The sequence below is a fragment of the Phodopus roborovskii genome, unplaced genomic scaffold, assembly GCF_943737965.1.
Source record: "Phodopus roborovskii unplaced genomic scaffold, PHOROB, whole genome shotgun sequence".
In the NCBI taxonomy this organism is placed as follows: domain Eukaryota; kingdom Metazoa; phylum Chordata; class Mammalia; order Rodentia; family Cricetidae; genus Phodopus; species Phodopus roborovskii.
In genome coordinates, this window is record NW_026126637.1 from 454320 (window position 1) to 477805 (window position 23486).

The window sequence follows — 23486 nt, forward strand, 5'->3', positions numbered from 1 at the left end:
AGGGAAAGTTGTTACAGTTGGGCCCTAGCGAAAAGTATACTAGATAACAAACATTACTTGAAACTTAGAACAAAAAATCCAGGAGGGTGAAAAGCAACAGAAAACTGAACATAGTACAGAACTACATAGGGTTTGGGGGGTGGATTTTTTTGTAGCCAGATTCTGGAGCTCAAGGGTTGGTGGGATTTCAAGTCGTGGTCCTGTGGTCAAGTCACAGGAGACCCTTCCTGGTACACAGTGTATCTCTAAGACCCTTGTTCCTTTTTCAGGGGTTTTTGGCCTCCTATCCTGCTTTCATCAGAACTAGGGTGACCTCGAAGAGAAGACTGTACTCAGTTAACACTTCCACAGTCACCATTAACAGCCAGCTATTCAGCGTGGGGGATCCAGGCTGTTTTACTCTTCTGCCCTGCCTGGCCTATAAACCATGACTTCCCTGGCCTAACATGACTGCTCCTACTCCAGACATCAGAAAACAAAGAGGAGGATCATGCCTCCTCTTTGTTACGTTGTACTATTTCTTTCCACGTCATTTTGGCCAGAATTTAGCTCCACTACTAGACACTCCAGTAGAAAATGCTTTGAATCAAAGGAGTTACATAGCCAGTGATAAATAAGCACTTCAATATTAAGGGGAGAGCAGAGGCTTGTTAGGAGTGTTTGCTGCTCTTTCAGAGGACTGGAGATTGGTTCCCAACATCCATGTCAAAAGGCTTACAACCACCCATATTCCTAATGCTCTTCTGGCCTCTGGAGGTATCTGCATGCACATGGCTACACACATAAATATCATTGAAAAAAGAACCTGCAAAAAAAAAAAAAAAAAAAAAAAAAAAAAAAATCAATCTTAAAAAATAAAGGCAGGGCAGATACTGAGAACAAATGGGTTTGTTTTCATGCAAAGTTCCTACAAAGCACTGTGAAGCCATGTTCTCACACTCCTCAGAGCCCTAACCAAATCTCCTCCCATGAAGGTTTGTCCTGCAGACTTACACATGGATTGATTCACCAGCCAACCTGATGGCACAGCAAGTGGCTCACAGAGCTCATGAGGGCTCACAATGGCCCTGTGACTCCATCACAGGTGTAACCCAGTTAACACTACCCAAACCTGAGAATTCTGCCTGTGCTTGGAAACCTAAACTCCATCCCGGGACTCTGCTGAGCAGCATCTGGGGCTTCTGCCTGGTGGCTTTTGCTGAACTCTTGCTGACCCAAGTCCTTCTTCTCAGGAGTGATAGCTGCAGGACAGTCTTCTCAGAGAGAACAAGTCCCCAGGCAGTTAGTGCAGTTTTCTCCATTCTGATGACTAAGAGAGGACCAACTATTTCTATACCTTTATTTCTCTGTGTAGAGTAGGGAAAGGAATAAAATAAAAATGGCACAGTTGACACACACACACAAAAAAAAAACATGGTGGGAGGGGTCTGAGGAAGGGTGGTGGTGTAAGTAGAGGGGTGAGGGGGTCCCTATTACAGCAGCAGGAGCCAGTGACCTAGGATGCTCCGTCCCATCTCTCCCAATGTAGACAGGAACAGCCAGCTCTTCCTTTCAGGCTGCTGCCCTGCCCCAACTTGCACTGCCCCAGCCCCTTGGGAGGTGGACAGAGAAGTCTCCCAGGCTACAGAGACGAGGAACCGTGCTGGGGAAGGGGCCTGGGGTCAGACCATGCACAGGGAGTGACAGTCATTGGCCCCCACCACCTCCCTAAGGGAGGTAACTTGGTGGGGGTTGGAGGGTGGACATCAGAGGCCGGCAATGGTTCTTCTTCCAGCATCAGGCAAGAGACAGAACTGGGGAAAGAAGGAACAGTCAGGCCTACACTGCTAAGCGTTGCCCCCTTCCCAGGAGGCCCCACCCTTCTTCCAGGGGATCTATACTCTCAGGCCCTTACCAGTCAGAGCCTCCTGGGCAAAGTACTTGACATCCACATCCTGGTCTTGGGTCAGCTTCTCCAGAATGGGCTTGACTTCACTCTGCAGTGTGCTGGAGAGGGAGAAGAAAAGAAGATGGTAAGCTAGTCTAGGCTGGGGCTGTGGGTCACAGATAGGAAGATGGCCCCTGTGCAGGTAAGCATCAGAGAGAGACACACACCAAATCACAAGGCAGAGTATGGAACAAGGACACACAAGTACACAAATGAGAAATCCTTGAACCCTAGGCCTGAAATCAGCTAAACACACAGATCTGGAGAGCCCACATGTCTTGGAACTGCTTCACTGACTAAATGCATAGCATGTATGTCTGGTATGAACACAAAGGTACACCCTCTAGATTCTTGCCTGGATGAGCCCAGACCAGAAGACTGAGCCAGTAATGGGGATGGTAGGAAGAGCAAAGGCTTCCTGATTTCAAGGGGCCTTGAAGTGGCATCTACATGGCATCTTCCTTGTATACGATCACTACCCTCATTTCTAATACCTCGAGTTGTTTGCTTTCTTGCTTTGTTTTGGGGAGGCTGGCCTTACTATATAGCTACATGTGACCTCAAATTATGTAGCCCAGGCTGGACTACAACTTATGACCTTCTTGCTTCAACCTCTATAGAGTGTTGGGACTACAGGAAGCTCTATGCCTGGCTGTTAGTCTCCTCCTGACTTGTACCTTTCAGCTTCCAATACTCCCACTTAAAAGCCACAAGCCCTACTTCCCTTCGTCTTCTTCCCATCTGTATCTTGAAGTTTCCTTGTCTTCCGCCTATAAGATCACAGGTGAGTTCTTTACAAATAAAAACATCTCCATCCTGTCAGGGGTTAGCCTTCTGTTACACAGCTTTTCATCTACATAGAGGACTCCTTACCAATCTCTTCTTTCATAACTTAGCTGGTCTATGTCCTGCCCACATCATGGAAGACATTCTATATTTTACACAAGTTTTATTTATCATCCTGGTTCTGGTTTGAAAACTAACTTCATGTTTATTTATGCAGCAACAGGAATTCCATTTATTTTACACTGGCATCAAAATGTTCCAGCGAGACATGAATATTCACCTTGCTGTTTCTTAATTATGTATGTATATGTTTCCCAACGTTCCCAGGGCACTGTTTAATAGCTTCACTAGAAATGTTTATTTGATGTCTGTGGTATAAGTATAAACTTTAGATACAAGCATAACTTTATCTACATAAACATGATACATAAATAGATATTGACTAATTTCATTTTGTAGTAATTCATTGCAGTATAAAGCTGCAACTACCAACCACCCTCTCTTTTCCTTCATTCTATTCTGTGGGAATGAATTCTCATTCTAAAATAGAGAAAAGAGACTTTGTGGAAAGCAAAGAACAGGCTAGAAAGAAGTTTTCAAACCCTGGGCTAATATGTTTAGAACAAGACTCAGACCTCACCTGTTGTCAAGAATGGGTCCTATCTTCTGTAGGGATTTGGCCACATTGAAGCGGACATTGGCGACTGGGTCCCCAGCCATACGAAGAACTGTGGGCAACATGTGCTTGGTGGTGATATCCTGACCACAGACCTCAGACAGCACCTGAGACCAGTGAATGGCAGAAGCAAGATTATGCAAGGCTCAGTGCTAAGTTCCCATGTCTTCCCATCTGACCAGGCCACCTGGGTTATCCTCAGATTCCCAGAGAAACACGGGAGAGGCATCACCCTGGGGGGCAGTGTGGTCTGGGCTCTATGTAGAGTGATTTTGATTCCTAACTCCTGAAATCCCTGCTTAATATAGGAGTCTCTGAACGGCAGTACGGAAGAAAGGAGCAATATATTTCCCTACAGTCATTTCCAACCAATCCTTTAGCTTCCAGTTTGGGTAGGATTTACATGGCAGTAAAGTAGTACGGTCAATGTAATGCTAATGAACATTAGTGAGTATACTGGCACAGAATAAGAATTATTCTGTGCCCTCTTTACCTATTACATTACTCTTTCACAGCCTGGTGAGAACCAGCATAAATCCCCAAAGGCAAGCAAACCAAAGCATTGATTGATTAGGTCCTTTGATGTGTGGCATGGCTGGGATTGAGCTGGATTAACCAGAGCCACACACTTGCTCTCCTGCTCAGCAAGCACAAGGTGCTGCAGTGTAAACACATGTGCTCTGTTGCTCAGCAACAAGCAGTGGGTGCTCAGAATTTCAGACTGCTGTTCTCACACACAAAGCTTCTCAATCTTCCATCTTTCACCACGCAATCCCTGGTCCCCAGAGGCCTCATCTGACATTGCAGACTCAAGCTCAGGCCTCAGAGACTCATCTCCAGCACCAAGTCATGTTTCTATTTCCAAGGGAAACACCTGGGTAGATAAGTGCCCTCCCTCCACCTTCATTTCAAGGACACTCCCATCCCCTGGGGTCGACAGGCAGTTGGGATGCTCACATTGATGCAGAAGAGTGTAGTCATTCGGTGCAGGTAGTTAGGGTCTCCAGACATGGCTAAGACCTTGGGGATGATAGTGGCATGGGCCCACTCCTTCCCGAACTTCTCCACTAGCTTCTTGAGGTTGCTGGTGGCAGCCTCACGGATGGCATAGACTGTAGTAGGGAAAGGGCAAGGGAGGTGATTCGGGGTGAAAGACTGACCAGGAGCCACACCTGTTCCTGCCCATGGCCAGACCACACAGGTGCACAGAAAACAGCACTTGCTACGCTTTACTCAGTCTCTTCTCATACAGCACCTTTTGGCCAACCAAAGAGGCAGGCGACACTTGCCTCATTATTCAGAAATGCTAACTGAAGCGCCGCTAGAGCAAATTACATCTCAAGTTACTTAATGCACACTACTTAAAACTGCCTGACCACGATGAAGAAAGTCTTTATGTTTCATCATGAGTGTAAGGCTGCAAGACGGGAAGGGACTTGCTTATGGTTCATCAAAGTGAAGGATTCAAACCCACACCTTTCTGTTTGGTGGCTCTTCAACTCCACTCCACAGGTACCCCACCCCATCTGATCCTAATCTTAACTTCTCTAGGGATTATTTATTCATTTGGTTTTTCAAGGCAGGGTTTCTCTGTATTGCTTTGGAGCCTATCCTGGAACTAGCTCTGTAGACCAGGCTGGTCTTGAACTCAGAGATCCACCTGCCTCTGCCTCCCCAGTGCTGGGATTAAAGACATGTGTCACCAATGCCCGGTGGGATTTTTTTTTTTTTTTTTTTTTTTTTTTTTTTACAGCAACAGAGTGGGTCCAGGGGAGCCCTGATAGCAAGGAAACACGCCAGCTCATCTGTCTGTCGCCAGGGCTGCTAGTGGTACTTACCATGATCCACCAGCCAGGCCATACACAAAGAGTTGAGCTTCTCATCAAAAAATTCCACACCCTACAGGAAAAAATGATTGGTAAGGGACTGAGGGATAGGGGGAAGGAAGTGAAGGGAGGGAGGGGTCCCAGAGAATTAGGTGATTCTGAACCCCATCAGAGCTGTCAGTCTTCTTCCTCTGACTAACTCCATGCATCTGCTAAGGACCCAGTTCCTGAGTCCAGTCCTCCCTTCATAAGCAGCTCTCACTGCCTACACTGAGGCTCCATGCTCCTAGTTACAGCATCACAACCCTAGCAATGGGGCCATGACCAGACCAGACCCCAAAATCTATCACCTCAGGGCTATCAAAACCTGGCTCCTCACTCACCAGCTGTCCAGCCAGCAGAGGCATGTACTCAATGATGGCCAGCCGTACTCGCCACTTGGCATCCTCTGCCAGCTCCACAATGGCAGGGGAGCAGGGACTGAGAGAGCTGCCGGATGCCAATCACCTCGTTCACACAGTCCAGGTTGGAGATGATGTTCAGCCGCACCTCGGGACACTTGGGAAGAGGACAAGAGGATTAAGAGAACACATTACTTACAGCAGCCCTAGAAGCTTATGATCGGGCAAGGGCTCCTTCAGGGTATCATTCCGTTAACATGAAATAAGAAATATCCATCTAGTCTCAAAGTAGCTGAGGCTCTGCAAAGTGAAATGGAAGCGACTCGATGTGCTGGAGTATCTAGTGTCTGGACCACCAAGGAATGAATATGTAGGACTCATTCTTTAGCATTCTCATCATTTCAACTACTAATGGCAGACCAGGGAGAACATGTGATGAATCTCTGAACTGCCTGACAGCAAGCAGTGTGAGCTCTCATTTACAGTCTATATCCATTCACACCCAAGCTATACAGCAGAGACAGCTATAGAAGCAAACACATGGACACCCCCACAGAGGCCACCAAAAAAGCAATGGAAAAGCCAAAACCCAGATCCAGGAAGAATTTTTTTTTCCCCCTTTTTTTTTTTTTTTTTTTTTTGTGGTGATGGTGGTGATAGAAACAAAAACCAGAGCTGCAAATGTTATACCTTTCAACTGACTTCAAACACTTTCTCTAAAGAAAGACTTCTGGAGTAGGCACAGCCTATGAGGAATGGGTCATCATTATAGAATCAGCTATTGGGTACTCTGTTAAAGTGCTCCATTAAAGAATTAGAATGGATAGCAGCACTCCGGGATGGCACCCCAAGACCCTCTCTTTCATCTCTCCCTAACACTGGCTACACTTTCCTAATAAGATTTCTTTCAGGCACAGCGTTTGCCTACAGATTCGAATCCAATTCCCTGCAGTGTCACCACAGTGACATCTTTTGTATGCTGTGGTCTAGGACATCTGCACAGACAGGTATGGTGACCTGACTGGCTATGGTCAATGGAACACGTAGAAGACACAAGCTAGAGACAAGCCCTTCAATGAGCCAAGAGATAAAATTACAGCTCTGACCTCAGACCAAGAAAGCCAGGCCAGCAAAGCTAATCCCTCACCACAGTACCAGTTGGACTGCTGTGAGAGGAATAATCGTAACTTTTTATGCCACTGTATTAGGCTCTCTATGGTACATGGACCTAAAAACCATGGTGTACCTCTCCCAATGGAACTATGGGATGGGTTACACGTCTGATCCTCTCCACTGGAACACTCTGTGGGTCCAAAAATACCAACACTGTCTTGGTCTTTGTTTATATCCTCAACACTCAAGGAAAGGATGAAGCAATGTAACAAGAGTGAACAGACAAGACACTTAGGCCTGTCATCAAGCAGGGAGTATGGAGTGTAGTGGGTGGTGTGAAGAATCTTAATTATTCTCGGATAACCAGGTGAACTGCAGTCCATCTCTGCAAAGAACTGAAAACCTTCCTTGTGCTCTTACCTCATCCTTTAGCTGAGCCAAGAACAGTGGCAAGAGGTGTTCAATGGTGTTGTCTTTGCCCAGAATGGGGGAGAGGCCCATGATAACTGAAGCCAGCGCTGACTTGACATGTTGGTTGGCATCTGACACGAGCTCCTGGGGAGAAGGAAGGAGGTAGCCCCAGTGTCAGAAAAGCCCCTTTAGTGACAAGTGGCTACACAGACCTTAGCCCTGATGGCCAAGGACACTACGCTCTCCTACTTTTAACATAGGGCAGCTCAGGCATGCACTGCATTTATTCACAAGGCCTCCCTTGTTTGCTGTGTGAGCCCTGTTTCCAGCAGCCACTGCCCCATTCCCCAAGCTCGGTGGATGAGGGAATTCGGTGGCCTCTGAGGGACAAACACACCCCTTAAATCTTTAGAGTCAGCTGTGTAACCCTCAGATTAAAGCTAGTTACTGGGACCAGAAGGATGCAAATCTAGCTTGGATCTGATTGTACTCCAAACCAAATCTCCACCTCTCCCTGGCAGTCTCAAATCCTACAACGAAGCACCCCATTACCTTGATGCAGGGCAAGATCTGGGTCATGATCACATTCTCCCTGCAGTCAGCTGAGAGATTTTCACAGAACTCTGTGGGCAGAGATAGGAAGGTGCTGGTGAGACTTGATGGCCCAGTCCTATTGCTGCCTCTCAGACATCCACCCACCTAGCTGCGTTCCGGTTGCCAGCACCAACCTTTGACCTTGTGGGAGGCTGCGGCCCTCACCTCGGCCTCACAGTCCTTCATCAGGTTCTGGAAGGCGGGCACCAGATCTGTCTTGGTGATCTCAGGCCCTACTGCTTTCTGGAGCTGTACACAAAGAGAAAAGGGGTGGCGCTAAGAGACTGGCAGCTGCTCATGAGGTGAAGGCACCAGAATAAAGCTAAGCAGCACTGGGGACTGAATCCCAGAACCACAACATGATCCCCAGTGAGGACAGTACCTCTACACCTCTATACTCTGGCTTCCTTAGAAACAGAAGGAATGTCCTAGGACATCTACCACAGTATGTTTTCTATTTATTGCTTAGGTTACTTGGGGTTGGACTTTCCATTACCTAAATACAGTAAGTGGCTCCCACTTTCATCAGATATGAAAATACAAGCATATTTGTATTTTGTTTAATTGGCTGCAAGAAGCAGGAGTCATTTTTGTAATTAAAATGAACTGAGAGTGAAGAGGAAGACATGAGCCCTGCAAGTCTCAGGGGTCCGGGGAAAAGGATGTAACCTGCTTGGAGGACCAGTTGGAAGCAGGATGACTTACTACCACCACTACTACTACCTAGGAGAATTAATTAAGAATCTTGCAGGACCTCATATTATCTTGGGTACATACTAACTTTTATTCAAGAATATGTTTACAAAGCCTGGTGGTAGTGGTGCACGCCTTTAATCCCAGCACTATGGAGGCAGAAGCAGGTGGATCCCTGTCAGTTCGAGGCTAGCTTGGTCTACAGAGCAAGTGCCAGGACAGGCTCCAAAGCTATACAGAGAAACCCTGTACTTGAAAATAAAAAAATGCATGCCACATCTGTGGTCTATTGTGGGTAGGTTATTTCCATAGCCCAAGGGTCCCATCCTCCAAGGCCTAGTGTAAGCCTGCTTCCCCCTGAGACAGAAGGAGCAAGAGACTGACTCTTGTCTTTACTGTGGCACTAAGCCCTTTGGGCACACAGACTTCTGCATGGCCACATGTCAAACTTCACTGTACTCACACAAACAGTCCTTAGGCCTGAGCCTTTCGGTAGACCCCAGCAACCATCATCACCAAGATGTACTTTTGCCCATCACCTCTGCCCCTTCTGTCACTGAATCATTCTGTTTCTCACCTCCTACATCCTCTGCACAGGCTGTTTTCTAGCTGGGACACAATTTCTATCTAGATGCCACTTCCTCATCCCTGTCACTGCCTCAAGATACAGGGAATAGCATACTCCATCAGCACTTTCTACTGAGGCTGACCTTCAGCATGCTCTCTGAAGGCAGGGTATGTGTGTAATTCACTGACTCCAGTCCCTCTACCAAAGGCACTGCTAACAACTATGGGCCTGGGAATACAGCCCAGCAGCAGTACACTTGCTTAACATGGGTCAAGCCTTGGCATCTGCTCTCAGCACTGGGGGAGGGGGCATGCTGTCAGGTAAAGAAATCTCAATATTGACCCTGCTGTCTAGCTTATAGCATTGCTCTGACAACTAACTCTCGGACTGTGTCTTCCTTAAGGAAGCTGTGAGGTCAGGGAACATGCTTTCGTGAAGTCAGAACTTGGCTTCAGAATCATTCTCATCTTAGTACTCTCAGCTGTCAATCAGTGCAGTGCATCTAGGCCTGGCTCTTCGAGAAAAATCAGCTGCTCCTTAAGACTGAGGACTGTGGTCACTTTAATAAAGCACTCTAGCTCCCACACTGTGGCTCACTCCCCCCCCTCAGAGAACCTCAGTGTCCCCTGTGACCCTTACCAACTTACCTCTGTGAACTTGTCAGCCACCATGTAGCGGACACGCCAGGACTTATCCTCAGCAGCCTGGCGCAAGGTGGGCATCACTAAGGCTTCCAGGTCTTCCTGGGGCAGAAGCTGGGCGATGTTCACACATGCCTCCACTGCCAGCAGCCGCACCGAGTCCTGGGGAGAACAGGGGGTGGGGTAGGGAAGCAGAGGTGCACTGAGTTCTAAGGGTCCCTTGCCTGAGCAAGCAAGAACATGGTGAGTGCCAGGGACTGACTCACCTGCTCGTCAGAGGCCAGGTTAGAGAACATGGGGATGATCTCACTCTTGACATTGTCCAGCTCCAGCACCTTGGCAAACTCACCCAGCTTGGAGGCTGCGGCCCGCCGCACCATGGGGGTGTCATCTGAGCACAGGTTCCGGAAGTACCTGGGATAAATGGAGGCCTGGGCTTAGGATCCTGGGAAGCCCTAGCAACTGGCTCCAATGTAGACTCTGCTGCTGACAATAGTGACTTTGTATTACAACTCATGGACTCTGTCTTCCTAGTCCTACCAACGGTACCAAAAGCAATGGCATGTCCCCATGCAGCTGACTTGAGGTGTCAGTGAGAATGCACAACATAGTACCAATGACTGCCTAAGGCCATACAACTTTTAAATGCCAATGACAGATCTGTAACAGAAGCCTCAGTTACAGACACAGAGGAACTAATGGAGATATCGCAGTGTGTGCATACTGCTGCAACCTAGTACTACAGAGTGACAGATCAGACTTGGGCTTCGTAGTTTGAGCAAGAAGGCAGTCAACGATTGACAGGAACATCTACCCAGGTGTCTAAACCACAGGCAGGCTGCAGTTAACACCAGACACCACTTGTTGTGTGGAGTTCTGGATTCTGTTCCAAGCATGACATGTATAACCAATGGTAGGAATGAATCTCTGTGAAGACAGGCCAGGCAGGACAAGCATCCCCGAAGAGCGCCGAGGAGGGAGCAGGTCTGAGAGCTCAGCAACATTAGGTTCTGGGAAGACCTAGAGGGGCCGAGGCTGCGAGAAATGTTAAGGAAGGTGCTGGGGACTCAGGCTGCCAAGGACTCACTGTCGAAGTTCTGCCTTCACAGCGCTGGATACTCGGGGGTAGCAGACCGAGAAGAGGCCGCAGGCCGAGGTGCGGGGAGGTGAACCAGTCTCCACCCGCCAGCCGCTTCACCAGAGGCACAAAGTGAGCCTCGAGGTCGGAAGGTGAGTGCTCATGCGAGATGGCCCGTAAGGATTCGACCGCCTTGTCTCGCACCACTGTCTCTTCCACTGTGGCCAGTGACTCAAGGGGTGGCTGTGATGAGAACACAAGGTTAGAAAACAATGTTTTCCCTAATGTCAAAGCTATGGAACCCTACCTCACAGCCTGATCTAATGGGACTCCTACAATCTCCCCAACCAATCTTTTATCACAAATGTCCCAAGAGGATCCCTGAAAGAACTTCACCAGGTCCATGAACCAATTCTCAAGAAGGCCCATTTATGTGTAGCTCTCAGTACAGTAATCATTGCTGATGCTGGCTCCAACACCCATGTACTGGGCTTTAGGCAATGCCATTGTATTGCTCACATATATGACACTTCTTTATATGAGTACTGTGAAACAGTCTTGACACTCCTCGTTAATCAAAGAGCAAGGATGTGAAGCACACAGGCTATGTAATTTGCCTAAGCTACTAACAGTTATCAGCCAAGATCGAAAAGACCACTCGGCTCTCCTTCCCTGCACAACAGGTCCTGTTGGCATCAGATCCTCTCTGTGTTCCCATCTGTAATCCAACAGAGATGCACGGATAGGTGGTATGATGAGGTAGGGCCTGGTGCAAGCAGGAAAACTATCTTGAAAACCCAGCTCTGCCACTTACTAGGTACAAGTCCCTGCCAGGATGGCTCAACATCCTGGCATCCTATGTGGTTCATATTTCAAGTATATCCTCCTGTCCAAACATGACAACCATAGCATCTAACTGTACTTACTATATTCCCTGCCTGAGGGAATCTGAGTCAGTTATCAAGGTAGGCTTCAGCGGCTCCCACTTTACACAGGCAAGACAGAAAGATTAGCACTCTTAAAAATCCTATCTATCAGTGGCAGAACCCTGCCTGAACCCAAACCCACAACCCTACAAGTGGGGTGCCAGCTGGCCCTAGTGTGGGTAAGAATGCAAATGCCACTAATGACCTGAGATAAGTGACACCCAAAGCCCATCCATTCAAGGGTCATTCCTAATACCTTTCCTTCTTGGTCCCCATGGGCAGAACTACAGTTTCAACCCCAAGGTGGGGAAGAGGATTAGGGAACCTCCCAGCTTCCACTCACCAGCAGGCAGTGTACATACTCAGGTCCTCCAACCAAAGTGGTGAAGGTTCCCAGTTGTTCGGCCAAGGCCAAGAGGACCTCATCTTCATCATAGATGGTGTCTGCGGGACAAAGACCAAGTCCATCAAAGACTCAAGCTGAACCTCTGACCCAAGCTTTAAGCAAGCATTCAACCCTCTGCCTCGTAGCTGTCAGCACCCGTATCTCACTACCTGCCTTCTTCACCATCTTCCACCTGTCCAGCAGAGTGAGACCAAGACCCACAACTGCCTTTTCTGTGCTAGGTGGTGGGTGCTAACTGGGTGGCACCACTACCTCTAAGCCCCAGTCTTGGCTTCCTCTCAATGCGGGCAAACACAACTATGTGTATGCAGCACGGGATGTTGAGTGGAACTTCTGACTTAAACACAAGGCACCACTTTCAGGAACTCCTCCATCTTTGGCCAGGAAATTCTTTTCTACCTTAGTTCAGCCACTCTGCTTGCAGAATTTCCAAGAAGCTGCTAGGCGTCAGGTCCTTTGCCCGAACTCGCTCTCTCTAGCTTCTTCCACTTTTACCAAGCACCCTATCAGCAGCTGTGATCACTTGTAACCAAGACTAGTTTGGTGAGCTGCAGTTCCTGCCAGAGCAGCACATGCCTCAGTTGGTCCGTTTAAAGCATGAGCGACAGGGTGACAGGGAAGCTACCTGCGCTGCTCACCAGCATTTTAATATTCTCCACCATGGACTTGCCACGAGGGTGCCAAGCCCAGCAGCCTCAGGAGAAACCTAGGCCAACACTACTGATACCTCCACCTTGCAGCTGCACATTCCAAATCTGCAAAAACACGGCTGGTGAAGATGCTCAGTCTGAGGCCTTTGTCCCTAGTAAACTAATATCAACTAATATCGTTCAGTGATTTCCTGCTCCCCTTCCCTACCCCCAAGAAGCTGAATGATAATGAGGTGAGAGGCATTTAGGTTGTGCTCTCTGAAACATTATCACTGTTCTGGACATGTGCCTGCTGCTTGCTGTTCTGAACACTTTCTGAGCCCAGAGTAGAAGAAATCTGACATTACTTGGATTTCCAATAGTTCAAAAATAAATCTGTCTGAATCACAGTTCCTCTTCAATCTCTGGTCTCCTACACATTCTGGCTCCCACAGGTTCTTCCCATCTGGATTATTAAAATGCCACATGCAATTTTCAAATAATACACCCCAGCAATATTTTCCTACTAAGCTCAGTGAATTGTCGTGGTCCCATGTGATTTCTGACATTGCAGAGGAAGGAAAACAGCAAGGCAGGCCTGAACTGTCACCGTCTGACTACAGGGCCTTTGTTTCTGGATATTACCTTGCCAGCTGGCTTTCTACCTCTGTGCCTCCCCTCACACACTCTCTACCTATCCACACGATGATCCTAAGTCTCACTCCCTTTGCACTCCAGCAACTAGCTATGCACAATGGCACCTTGGCCATCTACAAGATTAACTCAGAGGTTCCATATAATACAGAAAGCCAGTAAAAGGCAACCCATTATACCCTAGGTGGTTCTCCCAGTACCCCTAATCCTGATGGCCTTGTCACCCATCTCCATTCACAAGTCATTCACATTGCTTATTCTCATCAGTAGCACAGCTCCCTCTTCTCAGAATCACCAACAGCACCCACTAAACACTTCTTACAGAACAGCTTTTCAACCTAGGAGCTGAGCCCAAGAGCTGAAGGGGCTCTCCAGGTTCCCAGCAGGGTAGGACCACAACAGCCTGTTTCAAAACCCAGGGATCTCTGGCTTTTCCCCTGTATCATATATTCATGTAACCCTGCCTCTACCTCAATAGCCTATAACCTTGGGGTATCCCTCTGATAGTTTATCAAAGGAAGACCCCTGGTTTGGGAGTAATTTGCTCAAGGCAGATAAAGACATCTAATTCTTCGGGCTGGGTGCAGTCACACCTGCACACTTGGCTGTTAGCGATGCCACTGTGGACAGGGCACTGTACCTCAATAGGCCTTGGCTACCCATGTGTCAAATAGATGAGGGTCAAAAGGCTGGGCCTTCTACCTCTCACAGGTCATCCACAGAAGATGATCTGATACAAATCACTCCATGAGTAACAGTGCACTGAAAACCTTTAGTTCCACTTCAGTGGGTGTGGTATCGGTGAAATGAGAATAAAGACAACAGATTTAGTAAGGTGGCCCATACTGTGCCAGCCACTGTACTGAGTACTTGATGGCACCTGCAGACAGCAGATCCAGTAAAAGCTAAGAGAGCCCCACTTACCACACACCTGGCCCTCTCACTGTCTCTTCACAGGAGCCTTAGTTTCCATTTAGGTTACACCATCACACCTATCTTACCTATGAACCCTCTGACGCAGGCAGAAATGAAATCAGATCACAACTCTTCACAACTAGCTAATACCGCTCACTATGGAGCCTAAATATAAAATCCCTTTGGTCACCTCCAGACAGGAAGGGAAAAAAAAAAAAAAGAGTCCCAGGGAATCGAGTTACTTCATCTTTCTGTGCCTCAGGTTCCTCACATACAAATCAGCAACAGGAGCAGGAGCATTCCTTGCCATAAAGTGTCGCTATGAGACTGGACATGTAAGAGTAGGCACCATTATAAACACTGTGTGAGCTAAGACCTAACTCAATATCTTAGAAAGACTCCAGTGGCCAGCTGACATGAGGCACCCATGTTATAAATGTTAATGATTATTGTTCTTTAATGCCCGCATCAGCAATATAGTATGGAGGAGATTATCTTCATTTTAGAGATGAAAACAAAATTGAAGAAACTTGTCTAAAGTCAATGCTAACAGTTGAAGCTGTGATTTCAACTAGGTTCTATTGCTCCATCATTGTAGACCATTTTCTCAGAGGACTGTACTTAGGCTCCTCTGGAGTATTGCCCCATGCTACAGTGACATAGGGAAGACTTATAATTTATTAATCTACAGCGAGACTTCCCACTTATCAGCAAGAACCACCCAACTGTCCTCCCCGCATCTGGGCTCCAGAAGTCCTTACCTGTAAGGAAGGGCAGAAGCTCACTTCTGGTCCGCTCAACCCCAAGGGCCAAGGCAATGGTGGAGAGCTTCTTGATACTATTGAGGCGAAGCTAATGAAAGGACAAGAAACAGAAGGGAGAACGTTAGGAATTTTGGACCCACGGGAGTTCCACAGCTCTGAAACCATTAGGTCAATCTCTGGGAACACCCACAGCTACTCATGAACATGTTCAATGATCAACAGTAGGTAACAGTAAAATACAACCAAGCAATTCTGTGTTCCTGGAAAAATATTTAACAACAGCAACGACAACAACAGAAGCCAGAACCCCCCTGGGTGTTTCCAAGTTTTGTCTAAATAAAACCAAAACCCCATCTTCCCCTTCCATTACTACAGACAACACTTGGGAGGTGATGGCAGGAAAAAGCAGGAGGATCAGAAGTTCAAGGTCATTCTTGACTATATACCAAGTTCCAGCCTCAGCTGCAAGAGAACCCATCCTGACAAACAACCCAGGACTAGTGGCTAATAGTGGCAACAAGAACTACTATTTTAACATTACCCTAAGAATGAAGTAGCTGGGCACAGTGGTACATCTATGACCCCAACACTCAGAAGGCTGAGGCGGGGAGATCTTGAGTTTGAGATCAGCTTGAACTACATAGCAAGATGACATAAAAAAAAATGCTTTATTGATACAGTAAGATGACTAAGTAGGAGGACTATGGGAAGGAGACTGAGTGGGAATGGCAGGGTATAGAGAGAATTATGATCAAAATACATCATGTAGATGCAGGAGAATGTCATGAAGAAACCACATTATGTACATTAATATGCTAAAAAAAATGAAAAGCAAAAAGCAAGACTAGATTAATAGTCCTAATCCCTCTATTTCAGTGGGGCTGATCCACAATATGAAGGTATATACGCAATCTCCACATAAGCACATGTTTTTTGCTTATTGTTTCTAGTTTGTAGCTTCCCCCCTCATACAGGTTGTAACATCCGGAGTGTCTCTTGCCCAAAGCCACTTATAGGAAGTTTCATCTTCATGTCTTCCTGTACTACAGTAGCCATAAAGGATTTATCCTGATCAACTATAAATTTCATTTCATTTCATAATGGGTCCCATACCCTAGAAGAAGGAATGTTGCAGAGGCTAAGAAGAATGTTGAAACCTTTTTAGGTTTTCCTCAGTCAATTACAAAATAGGGTACGTGGGAACCTTGATTTACAGCCAGCTGATAAAGAAGCACAGGTAAAAGACCTGGGCTCACAACTGGCATCTGAAGGTCGGGAGTCTTAGGGATTAGACTTCAACTGTGGAATCTGACACTTTCCAAGTAGATGGCATCCCAACTGCACTAGGCTACAGAGCACTACAGAATGCTGGCTGCTACAGAATGGAAGCTACTGCAGAACTGAGTGCTTGTTTGTTAGTGGGGAAATTATGGAACTCTCTTGATTGTGGTGTGAGAGCACAGGAAATGCAAGCAAGCAGCATGTGGGCAGGAGACACAAACCAGTCCCAATCCCTGTACTTGTGAATGTGAGAGCATCTTTGCTAGTAGTATGTTTCATCTTAACATGAAACCATCTTCAATTCGGAATCGGTCCCAGACCCTATGAGTACCCTTATAAAGAACAGAAATGGAGAAGACACATTGGCAGGAGGGTCATGGGGAAATGGAGGAAGATGTTGGGGGGCATACCCACAAGGCCAAGAACACCAAGAATTGCCAGTGGCTCCCTGAAGTTAGGAGAGATAAGAGACCTCCTTTGGAGCCTCAGAGGAACCACTGATGTCAGATTTTTGGCCTTCAGGACTTTCAGAGGATACATTTGTTGTTTATGGGGATTTACTCCATCAGCCTTAGCAAATGACTGGCTAACACATACAACTGGTCTGTCTTGAAGATTTTACACAACAGCTTCTCACCCTAGGGAAGAACATGTGACCAAGCCTCTCCATCCCACAGGAACTGAGGCTCAGGAGACACTTGCCTAGACCAGCCCTGAGAGCTGACTATGACAGCTTCCCTGTTTCCTCCTTTCCACAGTGTGCTTATTTTCTACCCAGGTCCAGAGCTGTCCCAAGAATGTAATAAGATAATGTTGTGAAGAAGGCCATGCTTGAGGGATTACAAGCCATTATCTCACATGGGAACTCTTCCTGGAAGGGAAAAGAGAATACAGAGGAGGGTAAGGGAGAGGTGAGGAGTGGTCTCTCTCTATCCACTCTCTTTCCAGGCCCCAGACATCTGGAAAGAGGTCTACAAGTCACTGTGATCATGCACAAGTATGGCTCTTGCATCAGGAGGCCTGGGGGGGGGGGGTCCTCTGAGCTCACAGACTATGCTGAGACTCTCATAGAATGCTATGATGAAAATTGTACCTGAGCATAGTGGTACAAGCTTGTCCCCAGCACTTGGGAGGCTATGGCAGGAATAACATGTGTTCCAGGTCAGCCTGGGCTACAAAACAATACCTTACCTCAAAAACAAAAACAATTAACAACAACATCACCTTGGCTTTTGGAGCAATGAAGAACAAAAAAGGTAGTAAAAAGACATCAGAATGGATGAATGACTATAAACTCAAAAAACTTATTTTCCGCCTATAAAACGTGCAGAGATCTATGGAAAGGTTATAAAACCAAACACTGCAAACACTAACAGTTCCTAGATGTTGGCAGTAAATGCATGGCTGAATAAGCACTCTGTACATGTGTGCAAGCTGTCCCTTTTAGGCAAGCGCTTCCCACCTGTTTACCCCTTTTCATTTCTGCTACTGGTCCCCTTGCTTACCCTCCCCAACAAGCACCACGTGGGTTTTGTTGAATGTTGTGGTTCTAGGTGCTCACTGCATTGTTGAGTAACCAGCAAAATTGTTATTTAAATTGTTCCCAGCCTCACAGGCCACTCACTGTCCCCAAACCACTCAACTTGTACTCACAGCACAACAGCAGCTATGGGATGGAAACATTATGTAAAAAAAAAAAAAAAAAAAAAATTGGCATGGCTTGTATTCCAGCAAAACTTCACTTGCAAAAGCTGGCAGTGGCTGGATATGGTCCAAGTCTGTATTTTGCTGACCTGCGTACTAGTTTTTCAATGTTCTTGCCTCAATTTTTAAAAATGAAATTATACAGGGATGGCTGTCCAAGCAGCCTGTTTCCTTTCCCCTTTGTGTTTAAGGTATATATGATGCTTAAGCTCCTATCCCAGGTGGACTATGGGAAATGCATGGGCCAGGGCCACAACTGTGGAGCAGTAGCCCTAAGAACAACAGATGGTATCATGGAGCAGCCACAATCACAGTCATAATCTTAATGCCAGTATTAACAGCACATAACATCTATTGATTACTCCCTAAATGCTTAGCCAGTGTATTAACACACTAGGCACTGAGCTTTGAGGTCTTATTTTAGAAACACCATTCTAAAAGGCAAAGATGCTTGATGCAGAGACACAGACACTTTATGGAAAGCAATGAACCCCCAACCAGAACTTAAGCATTAGCCTGGCAGTGGTGCTGCATTCCTTTAATCCCAGCACTTGTGGGGTAGGGGGGAAGAGGCAGGTGGATCTTTGTGAGTTTGAGTCCAGCCTGGTTTACAGAGTGAGGTCCAGGACAGGCTCCAAAGTCACAGAGAAAGCCTACCTCAAAAAACCAAAAGAACACGAGCATAAGTATTGTTTACTATCCATTCACACAGTCACTGCAGAAATATGCCTAAAAGCAGAGATCCTAAATATCGAGCTTCCTCCCCAGATGTGGGCTGCTGTTCTTTCACTCAAATTTTGATTTTGTTAAAAATGTCCATTATTTCCTTCAGGAAGATGGCACTGTGAATGATGGAGAAAAGAGACAGAAACTTGTGAGGCCATGTGGCCTGAATTCAAAGCGAGGCTGTTATCAATCAGATGCAAGATCTTAGATCATGTCCACCCAGTGAGACTTATGATAGACTTCTCATCTCCAGAACCATACTTTTAAATCTATAGTAATCTGTTATAGAAGCTTTACAAAACCAGCACAATGACCTAACTTAACCAACTTCCTTCTTGTCTCTGGGTGCACATTTCATCCAACAGCTTTTCTCGACCTTCTTAAGTGAGTTTTTTAGTCCCCATGAGTGATTAAATCCCCACAACAATGTGTAACAGCATTCCTGATTTGTGCACACTAAAAGTAGCAACAATCTCCCAGTTATGACAACCAAAACATCCCTAGACATTGCTAAACATACCTGGTGGCAAAAATTGCTTCAGGCTGAGAACTACGTCAACACAATCTGTCACCCCTTACAAGGTAAATTCTTCCAAGGCCAGTCTTTGCTTTTTCTCCCAGCTGTACACCAGCATCTAAAGCACTGTTAAGAACTCAGGTCCAACAAGCAGCTGTGGGTTCATCATCTCAACAGGTCTCAACATCAGTCTTTACAGGTAATAGTAATGTTTAGTTCTCTTTACCTGTTTCACACCTAGCTCCTGTACACCAGCAACCTGTTTCTTTGTTGATACAACAAAGTGTTACTATGTAGACTAAGCTAGCCTTGAACCTACCTCTGCCTCCTGAGTGCTGAGATTTCAGGAATGCCACCATACCTGCCCCCAACAACATTCCTGATAACACTATAAGTTGTTGCTGAACACTAAAACAGGTTGTTATTCCCATTTAACAGAGAAACACGGATTGCCCGAGTCAATCAGCAAAAAGTGCAAGGTCCAGAAATACAACTCCAGCCTGCCTGTCATCAGAACCAGAATCATACACGCAAGACTTAAGAGGCCGGACTCAGCTCAGGTTGGTCACCCGGTGCACAACAAACAATTCCATACAAAAAGAGAGGCACCACAGAGCATAACAGCCACTCCCCCAAAATAACAGACAACATTTATGGGGCCTTTACAAGCAGCCAGTTCTATTTTACTACATTTCCTCAGCCACCGAAGTAAGCCAGGACTCTTATTAGCCGGTATTTTGTAGAAAACGAAAGCCAGGGGCGATGAAATAATGTGAACACAAGGTCATCCTCAGGTGAGAGGATGCGGCCTTGAGGTATGACCTTTTTTCAGAACCACAACAAACCTACTAAAAGCCCTGGATCTTTCTTCTCCCATGAACCTGAACTATCAGCTCCCTTGGCAGAAGCCAGGGCCTGGAACCAGACTGGGGGAGGGGGGTGGGTCTGTACACGTGACTCGTCCCTGAATTAGGCTAGTTAAATCTCAGGATACTTGCTCGTCCTCCTTCAGGAGAGATACCCCAAAATACGAGGTGGAGGCCCTAGAGGAATGGATCGATGCCCTGGTATCAGTCCCCACTCGGCCCAGCTATGGAAAACACTAAAAGCAAAAGGAAATAAATGTACCCGGGTCCCCAGCACCCACGAGGGCTTTCCCTCCTCGGCTGGTCACGCGCCCCCCGTCTATCTCTCCCCCGGGGGGCCATTCGGAGTCCGCCGCCAATCACCCGACTGGCAGGCGGCCCCAGGCTCCCTCCCCAGCCCATCTCGGGCTGCCCCGGCGCAGATCCCGGGCGGCCGCGCGCACTCAGAAGGGACCCTCGAGGCTTGCCCTCCGCTGGGGGCCCAGACCCAATCAGCAGCGCCGTCGCATCGAATCTTGCCACTAAGAAAGATGAGACCTGGACTCTGATTGGCCGCCGCTGCCTTCCGCCACTCCCGGAGAACCCGGAGCCATCTCTCCCCGCATTCCGCGAATATCCCCTTTCCCGATCTCCCCCACACACTTTAACGGAAGGCTCCCCACACCTGAACATCTTCATTGCGGAGTTCATCTATGAGCACCGCAATGGGGTAGAGCGAATCGTCGCCGTCGGCAGCTGCCATCTTGGCTTCCTGGCGTCTCTGTCAGGCTGCGGCCAGCGCCGGGCGGAATTCAGGATCGGGCGGGGCGGTGCCGGGGGAAAGGACGCAAAGAGGGCGTGGGGGCTCCTGAGCCACGCTACAGGGGCTGTCCCGCCGCCATTGGCCTCACAAGGCCGCGTCTGTTTGGTCCGAACCAACCAAGTCCCGCCTACTTCCCATTCACCATTGGTCGGACGAACCAGATTGGCTTTCCGCTGGAGGATCGGAAGCGGAAGTCGGTGTCTTAGCGACCGAGGTTGCTCCCGCCTTACGTTGTCGCTAGCAACCGCAGAAACGAGCAGGGCTTCAAGCCAATGAGCATCGAGAGTGGGAGGCGGCGAAGGTGGTTCCGTCGGGAGGCGCAGAGAAGGCTTGAACCGGGTTGTGGGGAGCGGTGCGTGACGTAATGAGGCACAGGCTGATCGGGCTGCAATTCTGTGGCTTTAACACCGTCTCTCTAGAGCGGACTGGGCCAGCCCTTACCCGGCGGAGGAGCTTCTAGGTAGTTAGTTGTAAATCAGCCAGGCGGAAGGTATTTGAGCGTGCACGCCCAACAATGTGACACCCCTCCCTTACTGGCCAAGATGAAGTCTCACAATCATTTCTCCTTAGGATTGAACTACGAACGTATGAAAGAGAGGAAGGTGGAGGTGGCAGGGTTGGTTAGAGCCTTGTCGTCTTCTCTAAGCAACGCGTGGCTATTTTTATAATTTGTTTTTATTTTTTTTTTTCTCTTCTGTGCCTGCCCTCCCCCTCTCTAAGACCAGAGAGATAATTAAAGAAGGAAACACCCTTACAGAGAGTGGGCATTTGTAATCAAGGAAGTACGTTTGGATCTAAGTTGTATCTCTGGCCCTGAGCGGAGACATAAGTACTGGGGAGGCCAAGGGAGGCTATGGAAGGTTGCTCCTGACAGTGCCTTTTTGAATCTGCGTCCCTCCTAATTTGAATGATCTCTATGGAAATCTCTCCCCCTTTCCTGCTTCATCTCCTCTCATATATAGTAATGTTTTCCGGTCTCATCTTGAACTGACCTGAACTAGACATTTTAGGCAATACTGGATTCCTTAATGATCACAAGATGAGAGTGGGGTAAATTGTGCTTGATACTATAAGATTGTAATTGATACTGGCTTTGTCAGGAGTTAGTGCAAATATGTGTTTTTAGATGTTAATGAATTCTTATTGGTATTTCTAATCAATTTATGTAAATTACGAGAATTCAAATAAAAACTGAACAATTCTTATTTTTCCCATTGCTTTTTATATGTTGTTTAACTAGTACCTGGAGATTGCAAGTAGGGTTTGAGAAACAGTCTCTTTAGCTGCATTATCTGGATTCTTTCTTTTGCTTTTACTTGCTCTTGGCTTCTTTTGTCTCAGTGGACATTCCTCCTAGGCTTTATATCATGCTTGCAGTTTTTCAGTCAGGAGACCACATCTTGGTCAGGGTTTATGCTTGAGAAAGGAATTAAAGACCATCTGGACCCAACACAATTATTATATACAATGGATAATAGAATGTGTGTTATATAATTGTAGGATCTGTGTATTAGGAAATTATGTAAAAAGCATATGATTAATAGTTTCAAGTGGTCAGTAGAATTATTAGTCAGCCTACCAGTTCTAACTGAACTTGTTTGTTTATTTATTTATTTATTTATTTTGCTTTTGAGATAGGATTTCATAGTGTAGCTATTGTTGGCCTGGAACTCACTATGGAGATAAGATTGGACTTGAACTCACAGAAATATGCTTCTCAAGTACATGTACCACCACACCCAGCTATTTGCTCATGGTTCTTCTGTTGTTAAGAAAAGTTTCACTTGAGGGCTGATGCTGTAGCTCAGTGGTAGAATGCTTGCTTAGGATGCACAGTGCCCTAGTTTCAACCCTTGGGACAAGAAAGAAAAGGGTAGGGGAGAAAAAAAAAAAAAAAGAAGGTTTCACTTAGTATGTTTACGAAGATTTATTTTTATCTTATTCATGTGTATGTGTGTATGTATATGTTACATGTGTACAGGTGCCCATGGAGACCGTAAGAGGGGTCACATCCCCTGGGGCTCTACTTACAGACGGCTGTGAGTGGCTTGATGTGCTGGAAGCTGAACTCTGGTCCTCTGTAAGAGCATTGTGTGCTCTTAAGTGCTGAGCAATTGTTCCAACCTCACTATTTATTCTTTTACATTGCTTAATACACATAGAGCAAACTCACACATTCAAAACAGAAAGCACAGCTATCACAGGTCATTCTCCAGACCGTGCAGAGTAGCTCCGTATGGAATAAAGTTTCAGGTATGTGTGTTTGATGTGATGAGAGGATGGAGGGCAAAACTGGAGGGATTGCATTGCCTTTGCTGTATAGTGGGACTTGCAAACAGTAGGATATACAGCAAGGCTCCCCTCTTTTATCCTGTCCCTTCTACCAGAAGAACTCTATGTACTGTTTGTCACTGTGATGCAAACCCAGGCCTCTCCTCTGGAATGCAATCTCATCTAGCTGCTCCTGGGAGCCCTAGCCTCATCTAAGGCTTCTCAAATACAAGAGAACTGCCAGCTTTTCCAAGAATACTAAATGCTCATGGCTGAAACTGAAGGTGGATACTGTGGTCTGTTTCTTTTGC

The 23486-nt window shown here is 46.8% G+C and overlaps 1 protein-coding gene across 1 annotated transcript; it reads right to left on the reverse strand.

Moving 5' to 3' along the window:
- Positions 1 to 1325: 1325 nt before the first annotated feature.
- LOC127239066 (serine/threonine-protein phosphatase 2A 65 kDa regulatory subunit A alpha isoform-like) lies at positions 1326 to 20935 on the reverse strand. Its single transcript, XM_051207854.1, is given in 17 exon segments — positions 1326 to 1793; positions 1895 to 1986; positions 3354 to 3496; positions 4347 to 4501; positions 5228 to 5288; positions 5599 to 5685; positions 5687 to 5773; positions 7150 to 7284; positions 7693 to 7763; positions 7869 to 7983; positions 9643 to 9798; positions 9903 to 10050; positions 10724 to 10797; positions 10799 to 10957; positions 11984 to 12084; positions 15006 to 15096; positions 20767 to 20935. Coding segments are annotated over 17 exon segments (1770 nt in total). The 5' UTR covers positions 20845 to 20935; the 3' UTR covers positions 1326 to 1776.
- Between the last annotated feature and the right edge of the window lie 2551 nt (positions 20936 to 23486).